Source organism: Rhinatrema bivittatum, chromosome 2, assembly GCF_901001135.1.
Source record: "Rhinatrema bivittatum chromosome 2, aRhiBiv1.1, whole genome shotgun sequence".
In the NCBI taxonomy this organism is placed as follows: Eukaryota; Metazoa; Chordata; class Amphibia; order Gymnophiona; family Rhinatrematidae; genus Rhinatrema; species Rhinatrema bivittatum.
Window position 1 is genome coordinate 377,768,268 of NC_042616.1, and position 15,279 is coordinate 377,783,546.

At 47.1% G+C, this 15,279-nt stretch overlaps 1 protein-coding gene across 3 annotated transcripts in view; it reads left to right on the forward strand.

The window, feature by feature from the left end:
• Positions 1 to 7,384: 7,384 nt before the first annotated feature.
• The window catches only part of ELP2 (elongator acetyltransferase complex subunit 2), a 751,239-nt gene continuing 743,344 nt past the window's right edge, over positions 7,385 to 15,279 (forward strand). For all 3 annotated transcript variants that reach the window (XR_003854643.1, XR_003854644.1, XM_029589989.1), the window contains exon 1: positions 7,385 to 7,550. Coding sequence is in view for 1 of the 3 variants with exons in the window: in XM_029589989.1 (XP_029445849.1) it covers positions 7,413 to 7,550 (138 nt within the window). In the remaining 2 variants the exon portion in view is untranslated. The remainder of the gene's footprint in view (positions 7,551 to 15,279) is intronic.

A 15,279-nucleotide genomic window follows, 5' to 3' on the forward strand; every position in this document is an offset into this window, starting at 1 on the left:
TTGTATTTTTATTCTGCTTTTTCATTGATAGGGATAAGTTAGAATTTTTTAGCTCAGGTGAGATTTTAGTTACAGGCACTTGGACTACTTTTCTTATTATTGGAACTTCACTGTCGGGATGCCCTAATTCTAATGCATCATTAGTATCCTTTGAAGATACCTCTCTCCGAACCATGCGCTGCTGAGCGACTGTCGGCTTTCTTCTTTGTTCTAGTTTAAAAGCTGCTCTATCTCCTTTTTAAATGTTAGCATCAGCAGTCTGGTTCCACCCTGGTTAAGGTGAAGCCCATCCCTTCAGAAGAGACTCCCCCTTCCCCAAAAAGTTCCCCAGTTCCTTACAAAACTGAATCCCTCTTCCTTGCACCATCATCTCATCCACGCATTGAGACTCCGGAGCTCTGCCTGCCTCTGAGGACCTGCACGTGGAACAGGGAGTATTTCAGAGAATGCAACCCTGGAGGTTCTGGATTTAAGCTTTCTACCTAAGAGCCTAAATTTGGTTTCCAGAACTTCCCTCCCACATTTTCCTATGTCGTTGGTGCCCACATGTACCATGACAGACGGCTCCTCCCCAGCACTGTCTAAAATCCTTCAAAGTGGATTACATTCAGGTACTATAGGTATTTCCCTATCCCCAGAGGACTTAGAATCTAAGGCCTAGATTCATCATTCTGCTATATTTATGGCAGAATGATGAGCTGCGCCGTTGCGGCCGGGCTGCACAGTTTCGCACCCATAGCGCACAGGAAAAGGTGTAGCTATTTCCTGTGATGCAGCCGGTAATAATGTAGAAATCATTATTGCCTTCAGCACTGCTGGGACATAACTCCGTCCAAACCCGGCCCACACTCTTCCCCTTTCCCTAATTTGTATTGTACCGCCACGACACGGCTGGTATCCCATGCGGTAGGGCTTTATTGCATTCGATACGGCACCTCGCGGTTTGATAAATGACCTGGTACATTTGTATCTGAGGCAATGCAGGGTAAAGTGACTTGCCCATGGTCACTTTACCCTTGAACCCTAGTCTCCATGTGATTCTGAGCTACTTTTGGCTACCCTCCATCACCTAGTTTAAAATCTGCGCTATCTCTTTTTTAAAGGTTAGTGCCAGCAGTCTGCTACCATTCTGCTAAGGGTGGAGACCATCCTATCAGTATAAGTTCACCCTTCCCTAGAATGTTCCCCAAGACCTAACAAATCTAAAACCCTCTTCCCTGCACCATCATCTCATCCACAGTAACAGACATAATCTCAAGAATCTAGAAAATGTCCTTGGGCTTGCAACACAAATCATATATTTCCTCAACTCTATGCTTCAACAACCAACATTGTTCTATGCTTCAACGGCAAGAGGAAATGTGGAAAAGAGGATTTCATTCAGGCTACAACCAACAAGGTAGCACAGTCTGGGTAAATAAATAAGCGTGGGAGTAGCTTGCTTGTTGCGGCAGTTACTATCCCAAACCAATTAAGCCTGATACTTCACTTTCAATGCATATCCAGCGTAAATCTTTGTTTCAATGGCAGGGGGGAATGAAGAAAGGAAAATTAGTTCTTACCTGTTAATTTTCGTTCCTGTAGTACCACAGATCAGTCCAGACAGTGGGTTGAGCCTCCTTTCCAGCAGGTGGAGACAGACTAAAACTTGAAGGATGCCCTATATCAGGACAGAGCCTATCCTCTACCCCTTCAGTATAACGTATGTCAAAGCATAAAACAACAAACCCAAGAATAGGATCAAGCAAGTAACTGTAAAGCTCAACGGAGCAAATATAGAATAATGTAGAAAAACATGGTATACCTATATGCTCTTGCATCAACTTGGTATAAGAAAACGACCAAGGCTTCTGGTGTAATTGCTCAGTAATCTTGCACAAAGAAATATATGAAAATCTGCAGACCTGCAAGAAAACAAGCTTCGAGAGGACAGAAGACAGACAGGGAAGGGCGTCTGGACTGATCCGTGGTACTACAGGAACGAAAATTAACAGGTAAGAACTAATTTTCCTTTCCTCAACGTACACCCGGATCAGTCCAGACAGTGGGATGTACCAAAGCTTCCCTAAACTGGGTGGGACCGAGACAGTCTCGCTCGAAGCACTTGCCGCCCAAAGGAACCGAACACCGGAGTGTGTACATCTAGACAGTAGTGCCGAGCAAAAGTGTGCAGAGACGTCCAAGTGGCGGCCCTGCAAATCTCCTGCGTGGAGACAGATTGACTCTCCGCCCAAGAAGTAGCCTGAGAACACAGAGAATGGGCCTTCAGACCCTCAGGAAGCGGACGACCTTGACAAAGATGCGCCGAGGAAATGGCTTCCTTCAACCACCGCGCAATCGTGGTCTTAGAAGCCTGTTTACCACTCCAAAGGATGGGTGGGACCACTCCAAAGGATGAAGAGATGGTCCGATACCCGGAAGTCATTAGTGACCTGGAGATAATGAAGCAAGACTCGTTTTACATCTAGCCGACGAAGGTCGCCACCCGCCGTACCCGCAATCTCCTCCAGAGAGAATGCTGGGAGTTCTACCGACTGATTGACATGAAAAGCGGAGACAACCTTAGGCAAGAAGGAAGGAACCGTCCTGAGATAAACCCCGGAATCCGAGAAACGCAAGAAGGGCTTCCGACAGGACAGCGCCTGAAGCTCGGAAATACGGCGAGCAGTGGCGAAGAGGCTCGAAGGGAGCCGCACAGAGAGCACGAAGGACTAGGTTGAGACTCCACGACGGACACGTGGTCCGAGAGGGGGGCGGAGGTGTCTAACGCCCCTCAGGAAACGAATCACGTCAGGGTGAGCTGCTAAGGCATGACCGTCCACCCGACCCAGGAGAGAGCCGAGCGCAGAGACTTGAACGCGTAGAGAACTGAAGGAGAGGCCCTTAGAGAGACCCTTCTGAAGAAAAGAAAGAATCAAAGGAATCGAGGCGGAGCGCGCAGGGACACCCGCCTCCGTACACGCGGACTCAAAAACTTTCCAGATGCGCACATAGGCCAGAGAAGTCGACTGCTTTCGGGCTCGCAGCAGGGTGGAGATGACCTCCTCCCTATAACCTTTGCACCTCAGGCGACACCGTTCAAAAGCCAGGCCGCAAGACGGAAGGGATCGGCCTGGTCGAAATATACAGGCCCCTGCCGGAGGAGACGAGGAAGATGACCAAGGCGCAGGGGCCCGTCCACCGCTAGAGTGATGAGATCCGTGAACCACGGCCTTTGCGGCCACTTGGGAGCAACGAGAATCACCGGTCCCCGGTGGAGCTCGATTCTCCTGAGAACTTTCCCCAACAGTGGCCACGGGGGAAACACGTACAGAAGGACGTCCGCTGGCCTAGGTAGAGCCAGAACATCCACGCCCTCTGCGCCGTGCTCCCTCCAGCGGCTGAAGAACCGATCGGCCTTGGCACTGCGCAGAGTCGCCATGAGGTCGAGGTGAGGAGGACCCCACCTGTCCACTATCAGAGCCATGGCCACGTCCGAGAGCTCCCAGTCTCCCGAATCGAGCGACTGCCGGCTGAGGAAGTCAGCTTGAACATTGTCTCTTCTGGCGATGTGAGAGGCCGCAAGGCACTATAGGTGATGCTCCGCCCAAGCGAGGAGACGGCTGGCTTCTAAGGCTACCAGGGGACTGCAAGTGCCCCCTTGGCGATTGATGTAGGCGACTGTGGTGGAGTTGTCGGACAGGACTCGTACTGCCTTGCCGCGGTTCAGGGGAAGGAACTCCTGAAGAGCCAGGCGGACCGCCAAAGTTTCCAGTCGATTGAGGTGCCAGCGCGACTGAGTCTGCGACCATGTTCCCTGGGTGGACTGTAATTCGTCGGCAGTAGAATCCAAGAACGGAAGGACTACGTGGAACTGCTCCGAAACTGGCTGCCAACGGGACAGCAAAGCTTTCTGTAATGGACGCATATGAGCAAAAGCCCAGGGGACAAGGTCGATGGTAGAAGCCATGGATCCCAGGACTTGGAGATAATCCCAGGCTGTCGGGGAAGGTAGGGCAATCAAAGTCTGGACCTGATCGATCAGCTTGAGGGCTCGCGCCTGAGGTAAGAAAACCTTGCCTACTCGGGTGTTGAAGTGGGTTCCCAGAAATTCCAACTCCTGGGAGGGCTGAAGCTTGCTCTTGGAAAAGTTCACTATCCACCCGAGAGAGGCAAGGAGCTCCAAGACGCGATCCACCGCCCGCCGGCAAGAGGTATCCGACTTGGCCCTGATGAGCCAATCGTCTAGATAGGGATGGACGAGAATCCCCTCCCGGCGCAAGGCCGCCGCTACTACTACCATGACCTTCGTGAAGGTGCGAGGAGCGGTCGCGAGGCCGAAGGGGAGAGCTCGAAACTGGAAGTCCTGGTTGAGAATGTGGAATCAGAGATACTTCTGATAGTCGCGGTGAATGGGAATATGAAAATAAGCTTTTGCGAGATCGAGGGAAGCAAGGAACTCTTCGGGGCGGACCGCCGCAATGACCGCCCACAGGGTTTCCATGCGGAAGTGGGGGATCTTGAGAGCCCGATTGACCCTCTTGAGATCCAATATTGGGGGGAAGGACCCGTCCTTTTTGGGCACGGTGAAGTAAATAGAATACTGGGACCACCGCTCCCAGATCCAGAAGCTTGGAGAGAGTCTGGACCAGTGTCCCTCTTGGCCCGGCCGCAAGGCGAGAAAAGAAAGAGATCTGGAAGTTCCCTGATGAGGTCGAAAGCGTACCCGTCTCTGATAATGTCGAGGACCCATTGATCCGACGTGATCTTGACCCATTCCTCAAAGAACAGGGAGAGGTGTCCGCTGAGGTAAGGAACCGAGGAATGGGTCGGCTGAACTTCATTGCGTGGCAGGTTTAGTGGTGGCACGCACGGGCTGGCCCTCGCGAAAGGGTCGTCTGCCACGAAAGGACTGCGACCAGGACTGTGCACGAGAAGACCCCCTCACAGAACCACCCCGCCCCCGAGGAGCGAAGCGACACTGGCCCCTGAAGCGAGAACGAGAGGCCGCGAAGGATCGGGAAGACTTAGGGCGGTCCTCTGGGAGCTTATGGAACTTGTTGTCAGCCAAGGAGTCCATAAGCTTCTCAAGATCCTCGCCAAAGAGCATCTTACCTTTGAAGGGCAGTGTGCCCAGCCGGGTCTTCGAGGACTGATCAGCCGACCAGTGGCGTAGCCAAAGGAGCCTCCGGGCCGCCACTGCCGAAACCATCGCCTTCGCCTGGACACGGACCAGATCGTAGAGGGCGTCCGATACGTAAGCGGTTACTGCCTCCAGACGTTCGGCTTGTTCTGCCTCACCTGGCGGAAGCTCCCGGGCGCACCCGCACCTGAACTGGTCCCTGGGGCTCCGCGGCCGGTCCAGTGGTCAACGGCGCTGAACGAGGGATTTTTGGCGGGGGGGGGGGGGGGATGTCCTTTTGTCCAGCTCATGCAGGCTAGCTAGATAAGATTTGTGCATGAGGAGGACGAAATCCGCTGAAAAAGGGACCCTGGATTTGGCGGGGGGGGGGGGGGGGGGGGGGAGGGAGCGAGGGAAGGTCAGGACCCTCCTCCTGGGCACCCGCGAGGGCCAAATTGGGGGTTAAATCAAAAAAATCTGGCCCCCCAGCCCCAGGGAGCACTGAAATCGGCCCTGATGAAAAATCCAAGATGGCGGCCGTTCCCGGGCTCTGCCGACCCGGGAAAGGCCTAGCCATGCCGGGAGGAGTGGAGCCCCGGGCTAAATTTGCTTGTCCTGCCGAGGAGGGACCTTCCCCACCCGGCAGGCAAACAGTGCAGAGGCTCTGCCGCGAAAAACGCGAAGAGGGCAGCCCACAAGAAAGGCAGGCTGCCAGCCGGGACATAGCTAAGCCGCGGCTGAAGAAAAAAAAGCTGAAAAAAAAAAGCTTGATTGACAGACTGCACAGCAGGAGAGAGCAGGCAGGAAACCTGCTGCCTTCTGCTTCTCTGGCTGCTGGTTCTAGCCCTACTCTGACCAGAAAAAAATAAAAAAGCTGGTCAACTGCTGCAAATAAGTTAGAGGTAGGTGAGTACCTGCAACTTATTGAAAGTTTGAAACTTTTAAACTTTTTTTTTTTTTTTTTTACTGAGCACAGCAGCGGGTGGAAAGGAGGCTCAACCCACTGTCTGGACTGATCCGAGTATGTACAGGAAAAGAAGATTTACATTCAGACAACAACCAACAAGGACTGAATTGCAGAGTCTGGGTACACAAATAAGCGTGTGAGTAGCTTGCTTGTTGCGGCGGTTACTACCCTGAACCAATTTAAGCCTGTAACTTCACTTGGAAAGCATATCCAATGCAGCTCACTGCTTCAACGGCAGGGGAATGAAGAAAAGAGAATTTATATTCAGACCTCAATAAAGGACTGAATTGCACAGTCTAGTTAAACAAGTAAGCGTGGGAGTAGCTTGCTTATTGCGGCGATTACTACCCCTAACAAATTAAGCCTGATACTTCACTTTGAATGCATATTCAGCGCAGCTCACTGCTTCAATGGCAGGGGGAATGAAGAAATAGGATTTACATCCAGCCAACATCTAACAAGGCATTGATCTGAGCAGTATGAGTATACAAACATCAGGGTAACTTGCTCGATACTACGGTTATTACCCTCAAACATTAAGCTTTATACTTCACTTTGATACAACTCCAACACTGCTCTCTGAATCAATGGCGGGGGTGGAAGGAAATTAGAATAAAAAAGCTACCAATAAGGGCCCTGAATTCAGCGGTCGGAATAACAGATAAGTATGAGAAAATAAGTGTGAAAGCTTGCTGGGTAGACTGCATGGGCCTATTGGTCTTCTTCTGCCATCATTTCTATGCTTCTATGAACATCTTTCTTGTCTCCTCAGCGTCGGAAGCCTGCTTTAGCCTGAGAAAAAGAAGATAAGGGATTGGTCTCCCATAGTGCCACTGTCACCTTTCAGTAATTTTACTAGAGACCAAAATCAGAAAAGGCTCTAGCGAATAGCTTTCATTATTACAGATAATAAAGAAATATATTTGCTCCAGCTCAATGTATTATAAAGCAGTAACAAATGTACAATAAACAGATATTTTATATAGGCACTGTGAGAGGCATCACTTTTTAACTGAGTACCACAAATAATCTTATACCATAAATCATCACCTTTCATATTCAACATCAATTAACTTAAAGCACACAACACTACACAAAGAAGAAGGGGCGCCTTCTTTTAAAATAATGTAAAACTTTATTGAAGCGTGTATGTTACTCCTACTTGCTCTCCCTCCAATAGTCATACATCTCGATTTCTTCATGCCCCCTTACTATAAAGCAAAGCGCACGTGACTCTAAATCTTAGCGTATGCGCACTCCAGGACGCCCGTCCTTTCGTCGGATAGTGGGGCGGTATCATCGTGACGTCACTTCCTTCCAGCTGTAGACGTCTGTGCTGTAAACATGGCAGCAACAGTGCTAGAGACGTGTCACGTGGCTTGCTGCGCTAACCGGACTCCTGGTGCCGTGAGTTGGGGCCGAGGAGAGGGGGCGCGCGTGGCCGTTTGCACGTGCCATTCCATTGCCCTGTACGATCCACAGGTAAGGAGGCGTTGCATGAGCCGTGTCACCTCCTCATCGCGCAAACTGTCGCTGTCGTCTGCTGGAGGAGTGTCTCAGAAATAAACTTTGTAATGATCTAAGATACTGCAACTCATTGCGTGTTTGAGCTATTCAGTCACAGCAGTTTTTTACAGTTGTAAATACAGTTAAAATAGGGGAAGCAGATTGGAGGGTACTGTGGTTTCAAAAATGTCCCAGATCCCCATATGTGCAGGTCTGTACTTTAAGAAACTTGGAAGGAACATCCAGGCAACAACGGAAGAGAGGAATGATGTGGGTGGAGAACTGCCTGTCTTTATTTTCTTATGTACATAATAGATTCATATACCTTTAATTGCCTGACAATTGTACATGTGTGGGCCAAAGTAATAAATCACAGTGCAACTGCTGATGCGCCTCTCTTACAGGCCGATTCAGTAAAGTCCGCGGGAGAGCGGGTGAACAGGCCACTCGCCTGTGCGCGCGATACAGTATTTAAATGAGGCCCACCGGTAGAAACGGGCAAAAGGAGGCACTAGCGCGTCCCTAGCGCCTCTTTTTTGACAGGATCGGCAGCTGTCAGCGGGTTTGACAGCCGGCGCTCAATTTTGCCGGCGTCGGTTCTCGAGCCCGCTGACAGCCACGGGCTTGGAAACTGGACGCCGGCAAAATTGAGCGTCTGGTTTTCGACCCGACAGCCGCCGGCCCACTTCCAATTTTTTTCTTTTTTTCTTTTTTTTTTCTTTAACTTTTTTTACTCTTCGGGACCTCCGACTTAATATCGCCATGGGTAGGCGCTAATTTCTGAAAGTAAAATGTGCTGCTTGGTTGCACATTTTACTTTCTGAATCATGCACGAATACCTAATAGGGCCATCAACATGCATTTTCATGTTGCAGGTGCTATTAGGTTCGGCGGGTTGGACGTGCGTTTTCCGCCCCTTACTGAATAAGGGGTAAGGGAAAACGCATCTCCCTGTATCGGTCTGTTACAGGGAGATTCAAAGAAAGGTGAAGCAATTCACCATGAGTGAAGGCAGGATAAGGTTGCAGCAGTTTTTAAATGTTTTTCTTTGGTGGTTGTTTCCAGCTGCAGTCCAGGAGCATCAGTATCTACTACCTATCTGACAGTTTTGTGTGTAATACTGCACCTAAGTATAGTTCAAGAATAATTTGCCACTAATTCTATGTACCGTTTCTATAATTCTATGTACCTATGTACCGTTTCATAGTCTTATTTTTTCACTTGCTATTCTAATGTATCAATAGGCTGAAATGTAAATATTGTGCTGTTCAATTTCTCCCCTTCCATCCCAAGTTTATTTTCCTTGTTTTTTGTAACTTTCCCTCTCCCTTTTTCTGATTCACTGTATTTAAAGTTCAAGGTTCTTATTGAAAATATTGTTTTTTACGTTACGTTATGCTTTACACTCCTTGTTATTTGTAAACCGGGTTGATGTGATGCCTATCATGAAACTCGGTATAACAAAAACAATAAATAAATTAATCTGTTTCCTTTGAGCAGTACCAGAATCCCGTTTATACATCGTGTTCATATTTTTGATATTTTGGAAAGAGTACATAAGAGAGGATTTCTAGCCTTAATGTCAGCATGGTTTTATTTTTAGCAAACCTGGGACCTGATTTACTAACATTTTTTCCTCCAGGTACACAATGACAGATAATACTTGATAAACCAAGTCCTTGTTGTGTAAACTAAAGAAATATTAATTGCCCAAGTTCAAACTATGGCCTGAAGCATTATGGTTACCCTGTCTAGGTGTGTAGGTGGTCAGACACTGTAACAATTTCCTGTGATCCTACTCTTCATAAGCTAGCCAGGAGTTGTTAGCTTAAGGTCATTTTATGGTGGGTTTTTTAAAATTATTATTATTATATATATATTTCTTTTTTTACAAGAGTCTGACTTCTGTCTCCTCCTTGGCTGTATGAAGTGCTAACTCTGGATAGTGTTAGAGCCAAATTTAAGGAAGATTGGGCAAAACTGCAAAGAAAGAAGCAAAGACATAACAAATTTGTGAGTAGCTAAAGAAATTGCAGCAATGTCAATATTAAGCATTCCCCATCCTAAAAGAAAGAAAGGAGTCATGCTAAAAAATTGCATGTTTGAAGCAATGCTAGACTATTTTTTCATGCATATTGTGGGTCTGATGCAATAAAAACGTGCACACATCCAGCTCCACTGAGTGCTTGATGCAATAAGCAAATGAGCTGCCCAGTGGCGTAGCCACGGGTGGGCCTGGGTGGGCAGGTGCCCACCCAACTTAGACCCAGGCCCACCCAACTGGCACCGGAACTGCAAGGCTGTCGCGGGATCCCATCCCCGCGACAGCGAACAAGAGAACCCACGCCTCGCGCGCCATCACGGCACACATGGGGAAGCGCTGCTGCGGCCTTATGGCCAACCGGTCTTCCTGTTCGGGGGGGAGAGTGGAAGCGCCGCGCGCAGCTTCCGCTTCCTCCCCCCAATGCAGGAAGATCAGCTGCCTCTCCTGCTGCCACCGGCCTCCTGCTATCTTCGGACCAAACGGCCCGCCGAATTTCCTGTTTGGGGGAGCGGAAGCGCCGCGCACAGCTTCCGCTTTCTCCCCCAAAGCAGGAAGATCAGCTGCCTCTCCTGCTGCCACCGGCCTCCTGCTATCTTCGGGCGTCGGGCCGTACTGCCCGCCGATCTTCCTGCTTGGGGGGGGGGGGAGGGAGGAAGCGGACATTGTGCGCTGCGCTTCCGCTACCCCCCCCCCCCCCCCGACATGAAGTTCGGACGCCCGAAGATAGCAGGAGTCCGGTGGCAGCAGGAGAGGCAGCTGATCTTCCTGCTCTGGGGGAGAAAGCGGAAGCTGTGCACGTGCTTGAATGTGTATGTGTGGATGAGAATGGGAGTGTGTGTGGGTGAAAACTGGAGCCTGGGTGTGTATGTGGGTGAGAATGGAAGCTTGAATATGTGGGTGAATGGGAGCTCGAATGTGTGTATGTGTGGTTGAGAATGGGAGCCTGGGTTTGTGGGTGGGTGATAATGGGAGCTTGAATGTGTGTATATATGGGTGAGAATGAGAGCCTGGGTTTGTGTGGGTGGGTGAGAATGGAAGCTTGAATATGTGGATAAGAATGGGTGCTTGAATGTGTGTATGTGTGGGTGAGAATAGTACCTTAAATGTGTATATGTATGGATGAGAATGGGAGCTTGAATATGTGTGGGTGAGACTGGGAGCATGGGTTTGTGGGTGAGAATGGGAGTCTGGGTTTATGTGTGTGGGTGAGAATGGGTGCCTGGATGTGCGTCTGTGTGTGCATAAGAATATAAGCCTGGGGAGGGGTGAGAAAGTGAGAACTTGAATGTGAGCTTGGGGGGGGGGGGGGGGGAGAGCATATGAGAGTGAGAGCTTGAGTGTGTGAGAGGGAGTCTGTGAGAGAAAGCGTGTATGTGTGTGTGTGTGTGTGTGTGTGTGTGGAAGGGAAGAAGACAGTAATAGAAGAAAGACACTGAAAAGGAATTAGGAAATGAGCTATAAGGGAAAAAATGGGAAAAAGAGACCAGGACCAACTGATTAGAAAAATACAAAGATCAGACAACAAAGGTAAAAATATATATCTATATTTTGAGATGTTAGCAATTTAAATATAAGCAACACAACCGCTCTCTCAAAATTTATGGACAGGTAGGAGCCGTGTATAAAATCGTAATAATAAGAAGGCTAAAGTACCACAAATCACCGTGAATTATGTTTGTATCATTAAGTAAACCTCATACTTAGGCGTAGATGTGAATGCTATGCTGCATAATTTGGCATTATTTATCAGTAAAAAAACAACTAGTAGACCTGCATGCCTACAGCCCACCCATGTTAACCTTGTGCCCACCCAAAAAATCAATTCTGGCTACGCCACTGGAGCTGCCACGCTAAAAGGGATGCATAATAGATAATTTACATCCCTAGCGCTCTGCATCGGGTCCCCCATAAGTGACTGTGCATCCACAAAAGCCTGGCCAGTGCTCTGTCCCCACTTCTGGACAGCCTTCTGAAAGGGGATTGGTCTTTCGCTGGCATGTGACAGTGAATGGACCAATCGGCAGTAAGTAAAGCACTGAATAAATTAATATTAAGTGCCCTGTATGTGCAGGTCACCAAAACGAATGATCAATTTATGAGCGTCTGTTTTATCCAGCAGCAGCTAATTTACTGGCACAGTACACATTCACAATATACAGGGCCCTGAGCATGTATTTTGTGTGTGTGTATATTGAGCATGCAGATTTTTTTTTCAAAAACTTTTTTTTTTTTTTTTAACTAAATCTAATTTATTTGGCTCCTCCTACTTAGTATTGCAACGATACTCTTAGGAGGAATCACAGCAGGATCTTTTTCCCCCAATGTGCCATTGACCGTGACATTTGCCATGTTGCAAGGGCTCATTGGCCGCATGGAAATTTTTTTGCATTTATATGTGATGAGTGCTATTAGCTACGTGGTGATTTGGGTGCGCTAATCCCCGTATTACATCAGGGGTTATGAATGCAAGTCCAATCGTGTGTTAGGCTGTGTGCTAGCTGCTGCGCATGGTATTGCATTGGCCCCAGTATGTGTAAAAATGCATCAGTTTTGCAGATGTTTGTGAGGTAAAGAATTTTTTAAGAGGTTGATGCAGGTCATGGATAATAGACTTCTTACACATAAGAATTTTCTTATTGCCATATGTTTGCTTCTTACAGATGACTGTAGGTAAGAACATTTTAAAGTTATTTTAGCAGTAGTTCAAGCATACACAAAGAGGTTGAATTAGTATGTTTGAAACTTGTGAGACGTAGTGCCCATCATCGAGGCTTCAGTCCTAACTAATGTCTATATGCAAATCTCAAACATTCATTATTCAATTACCTTAAAAAATAGGAAACGGGTGGAGGAGCAAGATGGTGGTATGAGCATAGACATGGCACTGTTTCTTGTTTGTGTACTGTCTTTTTGATGAAGATGCCTTCTAAGTGTAAGGGGAAGGTTCAGGTTTTCCCTTTTGAACCTTCTAGGACAGCAGTCGATAACGTCCTTTCTTATCATCCTCCAGATCAGTTTACGCCCCTACCAGCAGATGGAGACAAAGAAAAAAAGCCGAAATCCAGAACCTCCAGGGTGGCATTCTCTGAAATGCTACCTGTTCCACGTGCAGGTCCCCAGAGGCAGGCAGAGCTCCAGAGTTTCAATGCGTGGATGAGACTGGTGCAGGGAAGAGGGATTCAGCTTTGTAAGGAACTGGGGAAACTTTTAGGGAAAGGGGAGACTTTTCCAAAAGGATGGGCTCCACCTTAACCAGAGTGGAACCAAGCTGCTGGCACTAACTTTCAAAAAGGAGATAGAGCAGCTTTTAAACTAGAACAAGGGGGAAAGCCGACAGTCATTCAGCAGTGCATGGTTCGGAGAAATGTATCCTTGAAGGATACTAATGAAACAGGAGAGTTAGGGCATCCTAACAGAGAGGTTCCATTAAAAGCAAACATAGTCCATGTGCCTATATGTAAAAAATCACCGAAGCTAATGATTTCCAAATTATCCCTAACAACTGAAAAGCAGGTTGTTAATATAAACAAAAAACACACTTTGAAATATCTGTATGCCAATGCCAGAAGTCTAAGAAATAAGATGGGAGAGTTAGAGTGTAAAGCAGCAATTGATGAGATTGACATAATTGGCATCACAGAGGCTTGGTGGAAGGAGGATAACCAATGGGACAGTGCAAATTATATCGAAATGATAGGGAGGATCAGCTTGGTGGGGGTGTGGTACTTTATGTCTGGGAGGGTATAGCGTCCAACAGGATAAAGATCATACAAGAGACTAAATGCTCAGTAGAATCTATATGGGTAGAAATCCCATGTGTGTTGGGTAAGAGTATAGCGATAGGAGTATACTACCGTCCACCTGAACAAAATGGTCAGACAGATGACGAAATGCTAAGAGAAATCAGGGAAGCTAACTAATTTGGCAGTGCATTAATAATGGGAGATTTCAATTACCCGATTATTGACTGGGTAAATGTAACATCATGACTTGCTAGAGACATAAAATTCCTGTATGTAATAAATGACTTCTTCATGGAGCAATTGGTTCAGGGTTCAGGAACCAACAAGAGAGTGAGCTATGTACTGGCTCAATAAGAAATATACGGATTTCCCTCCTCCAGACAGCTAACTTTTCTTCCAATCAGTCCTCAGGACAAAGATCTTTTAAGTTTGAAATTATTTATTGTACAGATAATTTTCCATTACTTACAATTGTCGCATTCCAAATGCATATTCTTTTAGCAGAGATCTTTGCAGCTGGAGATAGGCTGGAGAAGGGAGATGGAGTTTCTTGGGGTTCAGGGTTAGAAGGCAAGGGGTCCTGAAGCTGATTAGTCTTTAGAATTAAAGTGATGAGAAGAAATGTACAAAAGCTAATTGTATTGAAAAGGCTGCAGGCACTTCTAGCTTTGAGGCAGCATGCTTGAGACTGACTAACAGTCTTGGAGAGTGATTACAGGAAACATCCCTACAAGCTGGGGCTAGAGGGCGAGATCCAATGGCAGCAAGCCTAGGATCCATGTGACGCAGGGGGGAGCATGAAGGGCAGTTCCTTGAGCCAATAAGGCACTTAAGAAGACTCAAGTTAGATTGAGAGAGCATGCAGACCCATCCCAATGAGAGAAGCAGGGGGGAGGGAGTTTCTCTTAAAGGCAAAACTCCCCTTAAAGGCAAGGCTCACAAATAAGGACTGCAGTAGACATAGTTAAACTGCAATGTTTATCAGATGCCAACATGTACCCGCTGTTGGGGACAGAACAAGCTATTTTAGATTTAATTCTTAGTGGAACGCAGGATTTAGTGAGAGAGGTTACGGTGGTGGGGCCACTTGGCAACAGTGATCATAACATGATCAAATTTAAACTAATAATTGGAAGGGGGACAATAAGTAAATCTGCAGCTCTAACACTAAACTTTCAAAAGGGAAACTTTGATAAAATGAGGAAAATAGTTAGAAAAAAACTGAAAGGTGCAGCTGCAAAGGTTAAACGTGTTCAACAGGCATGGACATTGTTTAAAAATACAATCCTAGAGGCGCAGTCCATATGTATTCCACACATTAAGAAAGGTGGAAGGAAGGCAAAACGATTACCATCATGGTTAAAAGGTGAGGTGAAAGAGGCTATTTTAGCCAAAAAAAATCCTTCAAAAATTGGAAGAAGGATCCATCTGAAGAAAATAGGATAAAACATAAGAATTGTCAAGTTAAGTGTAAAACATTGATAAGACAGGCGGAGAGAGAATTTGAATTTAAGTTGGCCATAGAGGCAAAAACTCATAATAAAAACTTTTTAAAATATATCCGAAGCAAGAAACCTGTGAGGGAGTTGGTTGGACCATTACATAACCGAGGGGTTAAAGGGGCTCTTAGGGAAGATAAGGCCATTGCAGAAAGACTAAATTCTTTGCTTCCATGTTTACTAATGAGGATGTTGGGAAGATACCAGTTCCTGAGATGGGTTTCAGGGGTGATGACTCAGAAGAACTGAACGAAATCACTGTGAACCTGGAAGATGTAGTAGGCCAGAGTGGCAAATCACCTAAAAAATGAAATTTCAGACCTATTAGTAAAAATTTGTAACCTATCATTAAAATCATCCATTATACCTGAAGACTGGAGGGTGGCCAATGTAACCCCAATATTTAAAAAAGGCACCGG